Below are 18,281 nucleotides of genomic sequence, written 5' to 3'. Positions count from 1 at the left end.
CCGACTAGTCACGAGCACGGTAAACTTCTAAACGTGCATTTGGTGGCGCTAACGCACCTTGAAACCGGTTCGCCAAAACCGAATCGAGCCCACAGATGAACAACGGAGGACAATACATCAGGTACAGTCTTGTTTTGTGCTCACTGTTGAACCCAAAAAAGTTTGAAAAATAGATATGTATTATTTGCGAGTGGGGGGAGGGCTGGAAACATTAATTTTTTTTTTTCAATTCATTTCAATGGGGGAAGCTGATTTGAGATCCGTGTTAGAATGGTGCCTTTAAGAGGCGGGGCTTGGCAGGGTGCTGTGTCACCTCGGCAAGTGAGCTCGGCTGTATCGGTTGACCCCTCCCCTCCCCGCCCGCCAGCCCTTATCAGTCCATTGTACCGAGGTTCCGCGTTATACTGTTTAGCTAGCGTCCATTTCATGTGAGCTTAGCAGCTAGCATGGCTTCTCCGTCTTCTTCTACTCTCCCTTCTTGCTCGGTGTGTCGCAAGATTACTCGTGTCAACAAAACCTGTCAGGAGTATCGCTTATTTGCCGCCACATAGGCGATGATTAGAGGAGCAGACTGACGCCGTGTTTAGCCGCACTAGCTCTCTAGCTGCCGATCGTAGGCGACCGGGAGGGAGTCATCGTAGCGCTTAGGATTCCCGCGGTAGTTCCTGAGCCGCCGGGAAATCGGGGAGGACTGGCGACTGTTGGATGAGGCCACCTGTAGCGCTGCCACCTCCTCCAGGTCCAGTCAGACATGCGCTTGAAGGTATTTTCACACTCATGCAAACGAGACGAGATGGGCATTTTACCCGTCCCGACTATTCCAAAAAATGACATGATATTCGGGTTTTGAGGTCTCTTGGCCCATTAAGATTTTGGACATCCACTTCTATGGCTTTCTGTGACACTTCCAAGTCTCCCCACGTCTGAATTTTTGTTTGGTGGTGCGCTACGAGATTGTTGTGACGTCGCATATGTGCCTTGATTGGATAATGGTGGTAACAAGCTTGAAGCCGACGCTGCGTCACAGTTATTAACTCCTGGAAATTGGCGAGAAGGAACGTGAAATTTCACGATCCATCCTCCGTCGGCAACATTTTGAAGACTTTGTGTTTTCAGAGTTCAAACGCGTCTACAACGGAAAACATGAAGACGTTTGCCGGGCTCGCGATTGTGCAACCTAAGCAGATGTTGGGCTAATTTGCATTTCTATAATTAGCCGTCGCCATGGACCCAAACGTGCCTCGTGAAAAACAGTTTTACGCAATTCAGTGAGTGTGAACGCTTGTGTGTCAATCAGCGAGTCTAGGGTGTAGATCGCCTCTGGCCCAAATTCATCTGGGATAGGCCCCCGTTCACCGCCGAGGCTCATGATGACCGACGCTGGATTCACAGTAGTTCTACGAGCAATTATCAATTCAGATTCAACCCTGAATCGTAATTTTCACATTTGAATGAAAACAGAACAAAGTCCAGATAGGGTTAGCATCCGGACATGCGCAGTCGTAGCTACGGATCACATTTTCACGCAGAGTAGTACTCTCCCCCGAGACCATCAATTCCACGGAACCATCTGATGTCCATGAACGTCTGTTCGTGGCAGACTGCAATAGCCGCCGATGATCTAGATATAGTGATGCAAGATTCATCCACCACATCGTGGAAATTCATATTTAGCTTCCACCAACTAGCAGCTATGATAACGAGCTAGCTGGCTCAGTAGAAGCAGCACAAATTTGAGCATCATTTTACGGCACCGCGATGACGCAAAAGCCACGATGCAGTGTGGGATCCTGGTCAAAGAAAGCCATTTGAAACTAAAAACGAGGATTTTTGGACTTCTCTTTTTTTTATGGAGGGAAAAGCCTTTGCATTTGCGTACTCCCGTTCTGGTTTTGTGACGAAATCACCTGCCCCAACAAAACTAGCCGCCAAGACTTAACCAGCAGGCGACAGATGGTTTTCAAAACATAAAGTCGTATTTTTATATTGTTGGACGTGTCTTGATTGTGAATTCGCACAAGGAGTAACGCTAGGTGTTGCCGGTTATTTGTCACTGTCAATGCTAACGGCGCTTGTGGATTTAGACGATGAGCCTGGGCTCAAATTCGCAGCCTCGGTGGCATTTCCAGGGGCGGAACTTGCGGACCAGACAAATGCGGCTGGCAACATACGGAGGCGCCCGTCACTTAACGAAGAGCCGAAGCAGGCCCGACTGCAATTATGGCTATTGTGAAGCGACGAGAGAGCCCGGCGGAGTCGAGGGAACGACGTAACGAGTGAGAAGAAAGGGGGAAAGGTGTAGGTGGCAGCGAGGAGGCGAAGAAAGGGGAGCCGCGTGGGAGTCGTCAGGTGTTCGGGAAGGCTCAAACGCAAGATGACGACAAGGGACGGGCCGGCCGGCCGGCCGAGGCGTCGCCTTCCGTCTCCCCTCGCCCGTCACCGGTGCCCCCCCCCCCCCCCCCCCGTCTGCCTCCGCCCGCGGTGCCGAGCCAGAGTGACGCCTCGGCACTGCGGTGTAATCTCCGGCCCGGGAGCCAACCAATCGGACGCGGCCGCTCAAGAGCGATGGAGACCAAACAAACGGCCACCTCCCAGAGACCAGAGCCGCAGTTCATTGGCCGGCGTCGGGCCCAAACCGCCCGTGTCCCAATTTGGCCAATTTGGTAATTTTACGCAAATATTGGTCACCTCCCGTGTGGGTATGTTTGTTTGTTTTTTTCTTTCTAATCATTGACCTTTGCTTTCTTTGGCGATGACAGAGATGATGATGGTTCATGGATCAACAAATGTGGTTTTTTTTGGGAGGGTGGTCCTCACCGGGGACGGTTTTGCAGATACGAGGTTACCAATTTGGCAACATCAGGTGGATCCCGTCAGGGAGTCCGACGCGGCGTTGAGCTGCAAATCACCTGTTGACTCGGATTTCATCTCTCGAAGGGGGGAAGACCCGTTAAAAGGGAGCGAAAGCCGCCTGCCGCCTGCCCGTCGTTTGGCCTGATTTCATTTCACGCCGCAAATTCGACATGTTTTCTGCTCCCGAGCACCTGACAAGGGCCATAAAGTCAACAGGGAATTAGGGTGTAGCCTAATCCCTCCGGGAGTGGGGGGGGGGGGGGGGTCGCATTTAGCTCACACATTCAATACTGGAGGGGGGGTTTATTTTTTTTCTAGGAACATGTCCCGCATTTATATGCGTGTCCATTATTAATAACACTGGATCCGCCTGCAGCCAGCCAGCGGCCGCTCTACCAATCTGCTCAGGTTTGGATAAACCACCTGGGAGTTTATATGGCGGAGCGAAAAAAAAAAAAAAAAAAAAGTAATAATAATCAAAAAAAAAAAAAAAAAACTCGCCGTCTGTGTGACACAAATAAAAAGGTGCGCGCGCGGCCGCGGGCGCGTGCGTCGGGTGGATGCTATTGTGTGAGAATGTGAATTAGGTCAAATGTTGGCTCGCAACAACGATTAACCGCGCGGCCCGTCAGGAAGTGGAAGACGCTCTTCTTCCCTTTGCGCCTCGTGCAGAAAAAGGCAAATTACCGTGACGCTAATTATTATTATTATTATTTTTGCTGTTATATCAGCTCCGTCAAACGCCGGGCATACGCTTGGAGGTTAAACGGGAAGTATCCCCCCCTCCCAGGCCCCCCCCCCCCTTTGATGCGCACTCGACTCTGGGTGCGCTTTGTGATCGAGATTCGTCATTGGAAGGAAGAAGCGGGCGACAACAGGTTAGAGGAGCAGCCAGATAAAAAAAAAAAAAAGGGGGGGGGGGCGACGGAATGATCATATCAAAGTGTGCATGGGAAAAGGAGCTCCCAGAGGTCAGCAGGAGAACTCAAAACCAGCACAGCCACCACCGAAGATGGACGGGAGGGATTGGGGGAAGGGGGGGGGGGGCAAAGGTCCAAACGAATGTTAATGCTCGACTGCCTTTGGGGGGGGGGGGTGATTATTATGCATGGAAATGTGACATCGGAGGTAACCTTATTCCCCTTTTTTGGGGGGCATTTTTTTTTGGGCCAATGCAGCACGGGGAAGGGGGTTGGGGATGGGGGGGGGGCTGCACACGTGTCCGCGCCTTAAACGCGTGATCAGCGTGGACGCGAGGAGGCATGAGCACAAAGAAAACACGCAACGTGGAACGACGCGTTTGCGTGAATAATACATGCTCGATGTAGTCGGGTGCATTGAAATCTTGAAGCTCCCCCCCCCCCCCCCCGCCGCCGCGACAAATCCCCCCCCCCCTTTTTTTTTTTTTTTTTTTTTGACTCGCACAGCCTCCAAGCACGGAGCACTGCGCTAAAGCATCGCGGATACTCACTCAGCTCAGAGGTTCGGAGAGGCGCACCGTGCGCCCGCCGCCGTCCTTCGGGTTCGGCTTCTCGGACCGGCAGCCGCCACCCAGCGAGCATAATCAGTCGATGCGGGACGGCGCGTCGCGCATCCCTGCGTGGACGCAGCGCGTCACATTTGGCATCCTTTAGTTTTGTTTGTTGTTGTTGAGGTTTTTTTTTTTTTGGTGCTGCCCGCTGACCCCCCTCCAGTAACCGCACGCCCCCTGCTTCCCCGGGCCAGGCTACGGTGGGATTGTAGTCGGCTTGGGTGGGGGGGTTCCCTGGTCCCCGATGCACCAGAACGTCCAGGTTCTCCGCCTCCGACGGTTCCCTCAAGCCCCCTCCATCATCTCCACTCGCATGCCGTCCTCTCCGCTACTGAGCTTCCATGTGACACATGCACAGCTCGGAGGAGACTCCCCAATTGGGCAATTGGGTGTGCTGGACTGTTAGGGCGCCATCTAACGACGGAGCGGGGGAGTGCATCCGACACGGATCCTCTCCTGTTGCCAACGCCTGTCAAAACTACTCGTTGAACACTGGGAATGGAAAAAGAAAATAGAAATAAATCTTTTTAATTCACTCAACGCGATCGATCGCACATGATTTAATATATATTCTGGTTATTTTTAGGATAATTTTCAAGGACAATGATGCCAGTTTACCAAATCTTAATCACGTGACACCGAAAATTAAATAGGCCATTTATAAAATCTGTTAAACTCGATCGTGAAAATGAAGGGGCCACTGCAACACTCGAATGAGTTTACTCTATACTATATTTATCTATATTTTAAATATGATGCAATTTTTTTCACTCTACTAACTACTTATAACTCGAAAATTCTTCATCCCAAATGTCATTTAGAACATTTACATTTTTGCAAAATTATAAGATGGACAAAATACTGTTCAGAGATGTATTCGTCATTATTATGATTATTTCTCACTGTGAGAATTAACTATTTAATTTAAAACTAAACAAAATAGGAGGACTTCAAAACCAAGGATGGACTTTTGGGCTAAAGTTTGTGTCATGAGCTTCACTTTCTTTTCTTCTCAAGGATGATTAGTTGTCATAAAGTCATAAATTCCCACCATTTTTTTTCATCCTAGATGAAAATGTAATGTATTTTCAAAGTAGTCCAATAATTTTGGGGGTCACAGTCATACATTTTTCAGATGGACGTTTTATATTTACAAAGAAAACTTGTATATTTGAGAGATTTCTCATAATCTTACAAATAAAAAGATTTTTAGAGAAGTCGTACCATTATGATAATAAGACATTCGTTTTTTTAGATTGTATGTTTTCAAGTTCCCCAAAAAATTCTATTTGGCCTCGCAGTTCTGAGGACCAGAGTTCAAATCCCAGCCACTTCCTGTGTGGGAATTGCATGTCCTCCCCGTGCCTGCGTGGGGTTTCCTCCCACGTCCCCAAAAACATGCAACATTAATTGGACACTCTAAATTGGCCCTTGGTGTGATTGTGACAGTGATTGGTTGTTTGTCTCTACCTGCCCTGCGATTGGCTGGCAACCGGTTCGGGGTGTGCCCCGTCTACTGCCCGATGACGCCTGGGATTGCCTTCAGCACCCTTGTGAGGATAAGTATCTCTGAAAATGGATGGGTGGATGGACGGCGTCTTCCGATGTTCGACCTTTCTTGGTCCTCGTGCTCCCACCAGTTCCGCGGCTGCCACCTGCTGGTGTTTTCTGAGAACTGCACAGAAGCCAACCAACCAATCAGAACGAGGAAGTCGCTGTTGCTGTATGAGGGCCAGCCAGCTGCCTGCGACCAATCCAAATGGGGAACTCAGATAAACAACACACATTCATCCTCACATCTTTCGACACAATAAGTGGCCTCATAAAACCACTTATTTTACGGAAAATATCTATTTTCAATATAAAGGTCAACAGTAATAATAACGAGAATATTCAACTCATGAGGCTGTATTCACTTTCAGAAAACAAGGAATATGTTTCACATGTTTTCTGGATAGTTTTCATATTTTCGAGATGAAAGTCGAAATGTTACAGTGGAAAAGCACATTTCTGAGGTTAACATCGCAGATTTAAGAGAGAAGGTTGGATACTACAGTGAAAAAGTGTGTGTGTATCTATCCCTCCATCCATTTTCTGAGCCGCTTATCCTCACAAGGGTCGCAGGAGGGCTGCAGCCAATCCCAACAGTCAAGGGGCAGGAGGCGGGGTACACCTTGAACTGGTCTCCAGCCAATCGCAGGGCACATAGAGACAAACGGACACAATCGCAATCACACCTACGGGCAATTTAGAGTGTCCAAAAAACATGACATGTTTTTGGAATGTGGGAGGAAACCGGCGTTGGCCTCACAGTTCAATTCCGGACCTGCCCGTGTGGAGTTTGCATGCTCTCCCCGTGCCTGTGCGGCTTTTCTCCGGGCACTCCGGTTTCCTCCCGCATCCCCTGCCCCAAGATAGCTGAGATTGGCTCCAGCACCCCTGCCGCCCCTTTGAGGATAAGCGGCTCAGATAAGGCACGGCTGAATGGTAGCAGAAGCACTCACACGTAACCTGAAAATTGTCCCATAATCATTTAGCACCGCACTGCGCACGCAGATTCCTTTGCCTAAGCGACTATTTTCGCCGTTTCTCCTCGAGACCGACCGCAGTTTTGCGCTCCAGGTCGTCGGTCTTTGCTCGGGACGCGCCGTGGACGCCGTTGTCGGTCCGGTGGAATGTCTTTGTTTGCTGTCTCTGCTCGGGCTCGGGCTCGGGCTCGGGAGCCTCTTTCACAGGTGAGCCTAATGGCCACACAGGGGGCTTCCTAATTAAAGAGCGCTGCAGCCGCATTCACGCGCCCGCTGTAATAATCGAAATGCATTTCGATTTTAAAAGCAAAAAGGTGTCCCACTTGTCATATTAAACAATGATCATATCTCACTGCAGGAGAGTAACATTTTGCGCTCCTGGTGGAAGGAAAACGGGCCGGGCCGGGGGACGAGAGGGGGCTTTCCCCCCACCGAATGGCAGAATCAGCTGAACCCAAAGATGGCCACTGAGCTGAGCTCCCGCACGCCATAATCATCCAGCTCATCATATCAGTCAGGGAAATAAATTGCTCATATAGATGTCGAGCACCTACGTCACCGAAATCACGTGACTGGACATATTGCCGGTCAAGCAAACCATTTTTCAATGCTAATTCGGGTGGAGACGATACGAAAATACGTCTCCCAGAGTTTTGTCCGATACCGTTAAACATTTAGAAGCTGATAATAAACGAAGGTACGCGGAAAAATGACATAGGGGAGCCACAATTAATGCCAAAGTCGATGTTTTCGCCGATAACACACAAACTCGCGTTCATTAACTGTGATTGGAAAGGAAAAAAAGACGTACACGGTAGCGTGTTGCGGCCACACATTGAACTTCGGTAAACCTCTCTGTGACAGACATTTTTTTTTTTTTTTCAAATGAGTCCAATGCGTATTTAAAAAAAGAAAATAAACCGCTGGGATAATCTTCAGCCCCAGTACACGGAAGCGTGTTACAGCCACACGTTAACCTACGCAAACCTTTCTGCTACAGACGGTTTATTTTCTTTTTTTAATGCGCATTGGACTCATTTGAGAACATCCATCCATCCATTATCCAAGCCGCTTATCCTCACAAGGGTCACGGGAAAGCTGGAGCCTATCCCAGCGAGCTTCGGGCGAAAGGCGGACTACATCCTGTCTGGCCAGTCGCAGGGCAGATGTCGACAGCATCGCTGAGCGGGAATCAATTCCACGCTGCCCGCACCAAAGGCAGGCGTGTGTACCGCTACACTATCAGTGACTCATTTGAGAACAATGCATATTTAAAAAAAGAAGAAAAAAAATGTCTGTCCCCCGACGGTAAATCTCTCCGTGACAGACTTTTTTTTTTTTTTTTTTTTTTAAATATGCATTGTTCTTAAATGAGTCCAATGCGTATTTAAATAAATAAAATAAACCGCTGGGATGGGCTTGAGCTCCTCGTACACGGAAGCGTGTTGTGGCCACACGTTAACCTACATAAACCTCTCTTATTATTTTTTTTAATACGCATTGGACTCATTTGATAACAATGCATATTTTTTAAAAAAATCTGTCAGGGAGAGGTTTACCGAAGTTTAATGTGTGGCCGCAACACGCTTCCGTGTACGTTGGAGAGGACTCCCGGTCTTGCTAATGCTAAATATCCAATTGAATAAACAATGTTCAAACTACATTGTTTGCAAGGGGATATTATGCACCGTTTATTTAATAACATCTACAACAAATCGCTATTTTGACACTTTTCTTTGTGTCCTTTCTCCCACCTCTTCTTCTTCTTTTCCTTCCTCCCCTCAGCGGTCTTGTGATTTTACGTCCTCCTTTCCCTGAAAGCCCCTTTCCTGCCTTCCTTCCCTCGCTCATTTCTTCCACCTCGGACTTCCTTTTTTCCTTTCTTAAAGTTAATAGTGTTAGCATGGGCGCTATCTCTGCTAGTCTGTACCCTTCCTTGTTTCCTTTGTCGGGGCAGGGACGAAGGATGGGGGACACATTGTGTAAAATACATGTTAAATATGCTCAAATGAAACAAGTTTAACATAAATGTAAGCGTATTGCTGTCACACACACACACACACACACACACACACACACACACCAAAAAAATCCTGTTTTTGTATTGCTGTCACACACAAAAAAAAAATCCTGTTTTTCAGGCTAATATTTTTGCTTCTGTTTTTCGGGCTAATATTTTCTCCCTGTTTTTCAAGCAATTTTTTTTTCTGTTTTTCGGGCTGATTTATTCTGTTTTTGGGGCTATTTTTTTTCTGTTTTTTTCGGGCGAATATTTTCTCCCCGTTTTTCCAGGCAATTTTTTGTTTTGTTTTTTGGGCTGATTTATTTTGTTTTTGGGGCTATTTTTTCTGTTTTTCGGGCTAATATTTTCTCCCTTTCTTCCCTTCGCTGGGGAGTAAGGGAGGAAAAGACTGCAGGAAAATGGCATGGCAAATGTGATCAAATGAAATGATATTAAAGCGTACAGCCACTTTTGGCTCACACCGCAAAATAAAGTTAATAGTGTTAGCATGGGCGCTAGCGCTGCTAGTCTCTACCCTTCCTTGTTTCCTTCGTCGGGGCAGGGACGAAGGATGGGGGACACATTGTGTAAAATACATAATAAATATGCTCAAATAAAACAAGTTTAACATAAATGTAAGCGTATTGCTGTTACACACAAAAATCCAGTTTTTGTATTGCTGTCACACAAAAAAAAATCCCGTTTTTCAGGCAAATATTTTTTCCTCTGTTTTTCGGGCTATTTTTTTCGGGCTAATATTTTCTCCCTATTTTTCAGGCAATTTTTTAAAAAGAGGGGGAAAAAATTAGTCCGAAAAACAAAAAAATAGCCCAAAAATCAGGGAGAAAATATTAGCCTTAAAAAAGTACAAAAAAAAAAAAAATTGCCCGAAAAAAAGAAAAAAAATTGCCCGAAAATGGGGTACACATTGTATAAAATACATGTTAAATATGCTTAAATTAAACAAGTTTGGCATAAATGTAAGTGTATTGCTGTCACACAGACACACAAAAAAAAATCCTGTTTTTGTATTGCTGTCACACAAAAAAAAATATCGTGTTTTTCAGGCTAATATTTTTCCCTTAGTTTTTTGGGCTATTTTTTCAGGCTAATGTTTTCTCACTGTTTTTGGGCAATTTTTTTCTGTTTTTCGGGCTATTTTTTCTGTTTTCGGGCGAATATTTTCTACCTGTTTTTTCGGCATTTTTTCTGTTTTTCGGGATATTTTTTTCTTCCTATTTTTTGGGCAATTGTTTTTTTTCCCCCTCTATTTTTCGAGCTATTTTTTCTGACTTGTGTTTTTGCAAAGTGTAAATAAATTTCTGCATATTTAATGAGCACATTCAAAAAGCTGGAAAAATAGAGGGGGGGGGGGATAGTCCGAAAAACAGAAAGAAATAGCCCGAAAAACCAGGGGAAAATATTAGCCCAAAAAAAAAAAAATGGCCAGGAAAACAGAAAAAAATAGCCCGAAAAAGAGGGGGGGAAATTGCCCGAAAAAGAGAAAATATTAGCCCCCAAAAAATTGCCTGAAAACCAGAAAAAAATTAGCCCGAAAGACAGAAAAAAATGCCCGAAAAACAGGGAGAAAGTGAATTTTTGGTGTGTTTTTGTGACAGCATTACCTTTCCGTATATTCGACCCCAATATTTTTTTTTTAATATAACAATGGCAATAGTGCAGTAGTAAGGGAACAGGAATAAGTGCTGCGTCGCTAGCTCGGTAGCCGTCGACGCGAAGCTGAATATGGATGGCGTCACGTCCGCTGAGCTGACTTCACTTCCGGCTAGCAGACCCGGTCGGAGAAAGCTCGCCGTTCGGCTGAGTTAGCGCCAGCAGGGCCACCGAGGCAGCTCGCCTCTGATTTCAACGTGACGGCGGCTACGTCCGGCTCCAAAAAGGCATTGTACAAAATCACATTAGCGGGACTGTCCGTGGTGGAGTGACAGCAGGGAGAGAAGACGGCGACGAGCAAAAAAGCGAGGCCGCCCCGCGCCTGCCGCTGCCGCTCCAAGTACTCCAAGTACTCCAAGTACCCCAAGTACAAGAGGGACGCCGGCTGCCAAACTACTGCTGTCTCGGCAAACTGACATCCGAGCATCTCGTCACACACGCAAAAAGAAGAAGCCTCGCTCGCTTACTGCTCGTCTCGTCCTGGGGGAAGGGGTGGGGGCGGGGGGGGTCTCCAAACACAACAGCACCTGGAGGATCCATGATGTCCGCCGCCAGCATTGACCCGCAGGTTAGCACCAAGAATGTGGCGATCTTTGCATGCATGTTGCGGATGTGCATCTTCCCCCCTCGTTTTGGCCCGAGGTAAGGCGAGAAAACCGCTTGCAATCGAGGCCTGCTTGGACTACAGACCCCCCCCCCCCCCCCGGCAGATGTCTTTAACACCGTTGGAATCGCGGCTGTGCCTTTATTATTATGTTGTTATTATCATTATTATCATCACAGAAGCCCCCCCCCCCCCAACCCCTACGATACTGTCAAGCTTGCACGGTCATGTAATGCAGTAATTCGTTTATGTTCCTCTCCTCTCTCCTCTCTTCAAAGATCTCGAAGGGACAAGATGCCAGCAAAGGTAAGAAAAACATTTTTGTGCTTTTTTTTCTTCTTGTATTATTATGATGATGTACTCAAGATGAAGATTCAATCAAATATGAGCTTTATGCAAGGTGCACAAGTGCAGGTGTAGTGAGCCCAAGTCCTCGATGATATGTGTGTGGGGGGGGGGGGGACATTTTAACAGTATTTTTACAATCCCGATGTAAAACAAGTCATTTTTAAAAAATGTTCCATTACGCTGGTCCTTTTTATTGAAATGTGTATTTTCTGTGAAAAGTTGAGCATTCCGCAGAACATGCAGTATGCACAACTGTTTACTATTATTTCTACCGCCAATAGAAAACTACACTGTCAGTGTCCACATCAATCCAACCATTTTCTTTTGCCGCTTATCCTCACAAGGGTTGCAGGGCTTGCTGGAGCCTATCCCAGCTGTCAACGGGCAGGAGGCGGGGCACACCCGGAACTGGTCGCCAGCCAATCGCAGGGCACATAGAAACGAACAACAGCCGCACTCGCAATCACACCTACGGGCAATTTAGAGCGTCCAATTAATGTTGCGTGCTTTTGGGATGTGGGAGGAAAGCGGAGTGCCCACCCGGAGAAAATCCACGCAGGCACGAGGGAGGGCATGCAAACTCCACACAGGCGGGGGCCGGGATTGAACCTGGGTCCTCAGAACTGTGAGCCCAATACTTTAGCAACATCCACTTTGAGGTTTTATTGGATAAACTCGTTCATCCACCTAGTTGCGTTTTTTTTTTTTTTCTCTGCGGACTGCATCACCATTATTATTTTTTGTTCCCCAACTCACCAATCTGCATTTTTTGGCTCTTTTTTTAACACCCTAAAAATACGCCAAAGCCTTGTCTAAACGGGAATTGATGTCAAGGAAGTATGTTGACGACTGGGGGGAAAAAACGAGTTCACCAACAAGTTGTGGAGGAGCTAAGTTTAGCCTGGGTTGTTAGATGAAGGAATGGAGGTTCTTCTACTTCAAGCCACGTCGGACACGACGTGTCCTTTTTCGGCCATATTTGTCCCGTGTGCGACATGTCAGCCGTGCATCTTTCTTGACCCTAAGTTGTATTTCTTGGCAGGCTTTCCGGTTTCGGTGCAGAACGGCTCGCTGCACCAAAAGGACGCCGTGCACGACAACGACTTCGAGCCTTATCTCACCGGCCAGTCCAGCCAGGTGGGCCGCTCGCAACGCGTTTTCGGGACGTGTTCACACTTGTGATCCGAAACTCCGGTCCAGACCGCGGACGCGATTTTGCACGTTTCATTTGTTTTGCGGACGAATCCTTTCTGAAATGAAATTAAAAAAACGGTATCAAGGCAGCTCCGAAAAAAACAAAAAGAAGAGACATTAATACAAAACAGTACTCGGGAACATTTTAGACTGGGAGAGCCATAAACGACAAATATTTTCAAATCTAATTCCAAAAGAGCCATCCAATATTTTTTAAAACTAACTAAAATTGTATTCATGCATTTTATGTAACACTTTAAGAGTACAATAAGTCTCTAAATTTAATTTAAATAACATTATACTGTGATGACAAAATTACTTTTTAGCATTAATGCGACTTATTCGCTGATGGCTTAGTCGTCTGTTTCATATGTCATTAAATTAAAATTCACGCGGCCTTTGAGACTTCCATCCGTTATTCGTGAACGTAGTTCGGTCTTAATGTTGTTTTTTTTTTTTTTTAAATGTGAGGAAGACTTTTCATATGCATAAGTAGAACCAAACATTGTCAGTACGGCAATATTCACACGCCGCAGTGTGTGCCATGTGACGGGAAGCGCGTTGCAAGTTTTCACAATCAGCTGGTCTGCAGGTTGAATATTTTTCATTTCTCTCCACTTATGTGCGCTCGCCAACGATGCTTGCCGAGAGCGCCACGTTTTTATGTAAAAAAAAAAAAAAATCCGGTGGTGGGCGGCGCGTAAACGCGCTGTTGATATAAACCACATTGATGGGCTGCATAAGGACTGTAACATTTGTAATTATGAGTGTACCCCTTTAAGAGCGGAGGGGGTGGCGCAAGGTGAACTAGGAAGAAGAGTGTGGCCGTGCATCAGGTCGTTGTTAGAGAAAGTTACGTGTTGCCAAAATGTTTTTTCTTTTTTTTTTTTACATATTGAGCACCCCAGCTGTATGTATTATGTCGTTATGAGGGGTCTTGCGAGTCATACGTAGCCACCAAAAGAGCCAGGTGTGGCTCGCGAGCCATATGTTTCCGACCCCCGCTCTTCTAATATTGTCCGTTCAAACTGTAGTGCAATAATGAAAATCATTTGTGGATGATTATGAATTCATTGCGATCAAGCGGCTCCATCTGGCATGTGAACTTGTCTACGTTGGGACGCATTTACATTGCGGATAGTCGCAACTCGTCGCTGAGCTGCATGCAGTGATATCTTCGAGCGTTTGGTGACGAGAACTGAAAAATGTGTTAGCGATAGTCGTGTTTTGGTTTTTAAAAAACGATGTGTGCATTATAGATGAAGTTTTTAAACATTAGCACTCGGGGCTGACTTTAATTCTGTTCGCATCTTCTTCCATTTTGTGCGCAGCGTGGCAGCTAAATGCTGCTTCGTCACGTTTGCTTTGCACTTTGCGCTCCTCGATCTGCGCTGAGGCCGCAGAACTCGGAACCCTGCTGGGTTGTTATTCCGTTAGCGGTTCCTTCGTGTAACCATTCAGCGATTTATAGACCAGGAGCAGAACTTTTAAGTGTATTCTATAACGGACTGGGAAACTATGTGAAGACTTGAGAATTGGCGAGATTTTTTGGGAGGGACATCACGATTTTCACGCATTAACTCCTTCGGTATATCAAAATATTTAAGTGTTTTAATCCGAAGCCATAATTTGGTATCGGGAGAAGATAACTCATCGGTCAAAGTTAGCACGGAATCATTTCCCTTTTCCTTCCTGACCCAACATGGCCGCCTCGAGTACACGCGGAGCGTTTTTCCGAGAGAAGAAAACGAGAATGTCTTCAAAATGCTAATCCATCGGTCTTATTAATACGTAAGTGTCCTTCTAGAATAAGAATGAATTAATAAACATATCTCGAGTCCGTACCACTTCACAGAACTGATAACATGGCCGTCCCAGTTTTGGGACGCTCTTTTTTTTTTACCCCTTGTTTTATGCGTTAAACGGGGGGGGGGGGGGTGTTATTTCCTTGATTGTGGCCTGTTGGGAGACTTTTATTTCAATAAGGCAAAAAAAGGTTTTGCCACCCTGCCCATGGATGGGTGAATGCGCTCGGGATATGATCGCTCAATTCATTTTTTGCATTTTTTTTTAAAATTCTGATCCAGACCGGAGTACGACCCCAAGCGTGAACGCCGTGCAACAGCCATATTTCCTCCGTCTTGTCGTTTTGTAATGCGTGATGTTTCTTCCTATTTGCAGAACAACAGCTATCAGTCCATGACAGACCCGTACCTGTCCAGCTACTACGCCCCCTCCATCGGCTTCCCCTACCCGCTCAGCGAGGCGCCCTGGTCCACGGGCGGCGACCCGCCGATCCCCTACCTGACTCCGTACGCGCCCCTCAGCAACGGAGACCACCACTTCATGCACGACACCGTGTTCGGTCAGCCGGGGGGGCTGAGCAGCAGCATTTATCCGCACAGATTTAATTTCTTCCCCGAGAACCCGGCGTTCTCCGCCTGGGGCACCGGCGGTTCTCAGGGCCAGCAGACCCAGAGCTCGGCCTACGGGGGGAGTTACAGCTACCCGCCCAGCTCCCTGGGAGGGACTTTAGTCCCGGACGGCCAGACCGGTTTCCATAGCGACACGCTCAGCAAGGCCCCGGGTATGAATAACCTGGAGCAGGGCATGCTGGGTCTTAAAATCGGCGCGGACGTGACGGGCGGGGGCTCGGGCGTGAAGACCGGCGGGTCGGGGATCGGGGGGGGCGGCGGGGTGGCCGTCGCGGCGGGCAACGGGGGCGCGGCGGGCATGCCGCCCCCCAAGCCGACGTCGTGGGCCGCCATCGCGAGTAAGCCCGCCAAGCTGCAGCAGCAAAAGACCAAAAGCAAACTGGGCGCGCCCATCGGGGGCGGAGGGCTGCCCCCCGCCCCCATCAAACACAACATGGTGGACATTGACATGTGGGATAATAAAGTGGCCGCCACGAAGATGGCCGCCCCGCTGCAGCAGCAGCAGCAGCAGCAGCAGCACCACCACCACCACCAGCACCACCAGCAGCAGCAGCAGCAGCAGCAGCCGCAGCCGCTTCACTCCCACCCCGGCAGCCTCCTGCCCCCGCTGCAGCAGTCGCTCCAGTCGGCCCAGTCTCTGGTCCAGCAGATGACCATGCCGGGTCCTCCCCCTGCCCCTCTCCAGTCCTACCAGAACCACAACTCTGCCCCGACTCCGCAGACCCGCTGGGTCGCCCCCCGCAATCGCAACCTGTGCTACGGCGGCGGGAGCTTGGACAGCAGCGGCTCGTCCAACGGCGGCGGGATGGGCAACGGCTGCAGCGGCTGCGGGGGGCCCGAGCCGGGCTCCGAGTCGCACCCGGTCCTGGAGAAGCTGCGCGCCGCCCACAGTTACAACCCGAAGGAGTTCGAGTGGAACCTGAAAAACGGCCGCGTGTTCATCATCAAGAGCTACTCGGAAGACGACATCCACCGCTCCATCAAGTACTCCATCTGGTGCAGCACGGAGCACGGCAACAAGCGCCTGGACTCGGCCTTCAGGACCATGAACTCCAAGGGTCCCGTGTACTTGTTGTTCAGCGTCAACGGCAGCGGCCACTTCTGCGGCGTGGCGGAAATGCGCTCGCCCGTGGACTACGGCACCAGCGCCGGCGTTTGGGCGCAGGACAAGTGGAAGGGCAAGTTTGACGTGAGCTGGTTGTTTGTTAAGGACGTGCCTAACAGCCAGCTGCGCCACATCCGCCTGGAGAACAACGACAACAAGCCGGTGACCAACTCGCGCGACACCCAAGAGGTCCCGCTGGAGAAGGCCAAGCAGGTGCTCAAGATCATCGCCACCTACAAACACACCACCTCCATCTTTGACGACTTCTCCCACTACGAGAAGAAGCAGGAGGAGGAGGAGGTGGTGAAAAAGGTCAGGTGTGCGTCCGCCGTGTCGAAGTTAGCCCGAGTGTTTCCGGAACAAAAGATTCAAAGACAAATGTCTTCTCCGTCACTTCTTTCAGACGTAGGTTGACTGAAAAGAGGCCGTTCAGTGTCGCTCGGCCTGATAATATTTAGCATTTCGTGCCGATTGTCGCCGTCTTCACTCGGCGATGCGATCAATGACGTCACTGATCGGTTCCACGAGACGTTTGCTGCGCGTCGCCATCGTGTACGGAATATTTGAAATCCAAAAGCTCGTGTATTGTTAGCGTTGTCGCATGTCCTTTGCTATATTATTATGGATCTGACGGCCAATAAATTTGCTCTTGCGTGATTCCACTATGTCAGACTGCTCCGTTACCGCCGCATCTCGACCAACATTAGTTGCGATACGCTCCGGCGCTGCCCGTGACCCTGATGAGGATAAGGGCCTTGGACAATGGATGGATGTTCGTCCATCTTGTGATCAATTTTTAATTTGACAAGATTTATTCAGTTTTCGGGTTGGCACAGTGGATCAACTGGTAAAGCGTTGGCCTCGCAGTTCTGAGGTCCCCGGTTCAATCCCTGTGTGGAGTTTGCATCTTCTTCCTGTGCCTGCGTGGGTTTTCTCCGGGCTCTCCGGTTTCCTCCCACATCCCAAGAACATGCACTCTAAATTTCCCCTAGGTGTGACTGTGAGTGGGGCCCTTTGTCTCCATGTGCCCTGCGATTGGCTGGCGACCACTTCCGGGTGTACCCCCGCCTCCTGCACGTTGACAGCTGGGATAGGGTCCAGCACTCCCCGCGACCCTTGTGAGGACAAGCGGTTAAGAAAAAGGATGGATCGTTTAAATTGTGCAGTCGATTCTTTTCTGCCACAAAACTTAAGTGAAAATATGAAACACTGATAATTACATGTATATAATCACATAAATTACCATAAAAACTTGTACAATTTTTACAGTCTCCCCCAAAAAAACTTACACATAAGGCCTTTAAGGGATTCGTACCAGTTAACAGACGGAAGACGGAGCGGTCGACAACTATTTACGACTTTCGGCGTGCTGGGAAAGCCGCACTTGGGGGAAAAAAAAAATGGCGGCTCGCTATCAGCGCTGGTCTGCGGCGGCGACGTTTTTAACCACTCACAAAAAATACAAAAACAACGGCAGCGACTGTGCTAAACGGACGACCGACCCGCGGCTCGATCGACTGCGCGATGTTTTCATTTTATTCCGGGGGTGCTTGTCCACGTGCAACGTCAACAACGCCGCCTTGTCCTCCCTGTGCCCGCAGGATCGTCAGAAGTAAAACGGCGGCGCCTTGGGAGGAACCCTTCCATAGCAAATTCTTCTGGGACGGACACTCGGAGGAAAAAAAAACAAAAGAAATGAAATTCACATTTCACACGAATGGAGACCACACCAATGGACGTGAAGAATCGTGAAGACTTCATATTTTGTTTTCTATTTAATTTTGATCCGCTGGCCCCCCCCCCCCCCCCCCCCGAGTTCAAAGGTTAGGCGCCATCATTAGCAAGCGTCGAAGTCTCTTCAGTGTTGCATTTTTTTTTTTTCCCCCATTTTTATTAATTTTTTTTTGTTTCTGGCTCATCGCCGGCCCGGAACTTGCATCATTTGCGGAATAAGTTTAAAAAAAAAAAAAAAAAAAAAAGTGTGCACGTCTGGTTCGCGGATCTCGT

General features: G+C 48.3%; 1 protein-coding gene across 1 annotated transcript; it reads left to right on the top strand.

Annotated features, from left to right (window-relative positions):
- The first annotated feature begins 10,658 nt into the window (after positions 1-10,658).
- LOC133514431 (YTH domain-containing family protein 1-like) lies at positions 10,659-18,081 on the top strand. Its single transcript, XM_061846120.1, has 5 exons — positions 10,659-11,156; positions 11,471-11,498; positions 12,583-12,677; positions 14,916-16,586; positions 17,876-18,081. Exons 1-5 carry the CDS (start codon positions 11,127-11,129, stop codon positions 17,888-17,890), a joined length of 1,839 nt encoding a protein of 612 aa, XP_061702104.1. The 5' UTR covers positions 10,659-11,126; the 3' UTR covers positions 17,891-18,081.
- Positions 18,082-18,281: the final 200 nt, after the last annotated feature.

Source organism: Syngnathoides biaculeatus, chromosome 2, assembly GCF_019802595.1.
Source record: "Syngnathoides biaculeatus isolate LvHL_M chromosome 2, ASM1980259v1, whole genome shotgun sequence".
NCBI classification, from domain to species: domain Eukaryota; kingdom Metazoa; phylum Chordata; class Actinopteri; order Syngnathiformes; family Syngnathidae; genus Syngnathoides; species Syngnathoides biaculeatus.
The sequence above is the reverse complement of the archived record's forward strand: the minus strand, read 5'-3'. Positions and strand labels throughout refer to the sequence as shown.

Coding starts and splice junctions, on each gene's coding strand:
- LOC133514431 (XM_061846120.1), top strand. CDS start 11,127: ATGATGTCCGCCGCCAGCATTGACCCGCAG. Junction 11,157..11,470: donor CCGCCAGCATTGACCCGCAG/GTTAGCACCAAG, acceptor CTCTCTTCAAAG/ATCTCGAAGGGACAAGATGC. Junction 11,499..12,582: donor GGGACAAGATGCCAGCAAAG/GTAAGAAAAACA, acceptor ATTTCTTGGCAG/GCTTTCCGGTTTCGGTGCAG.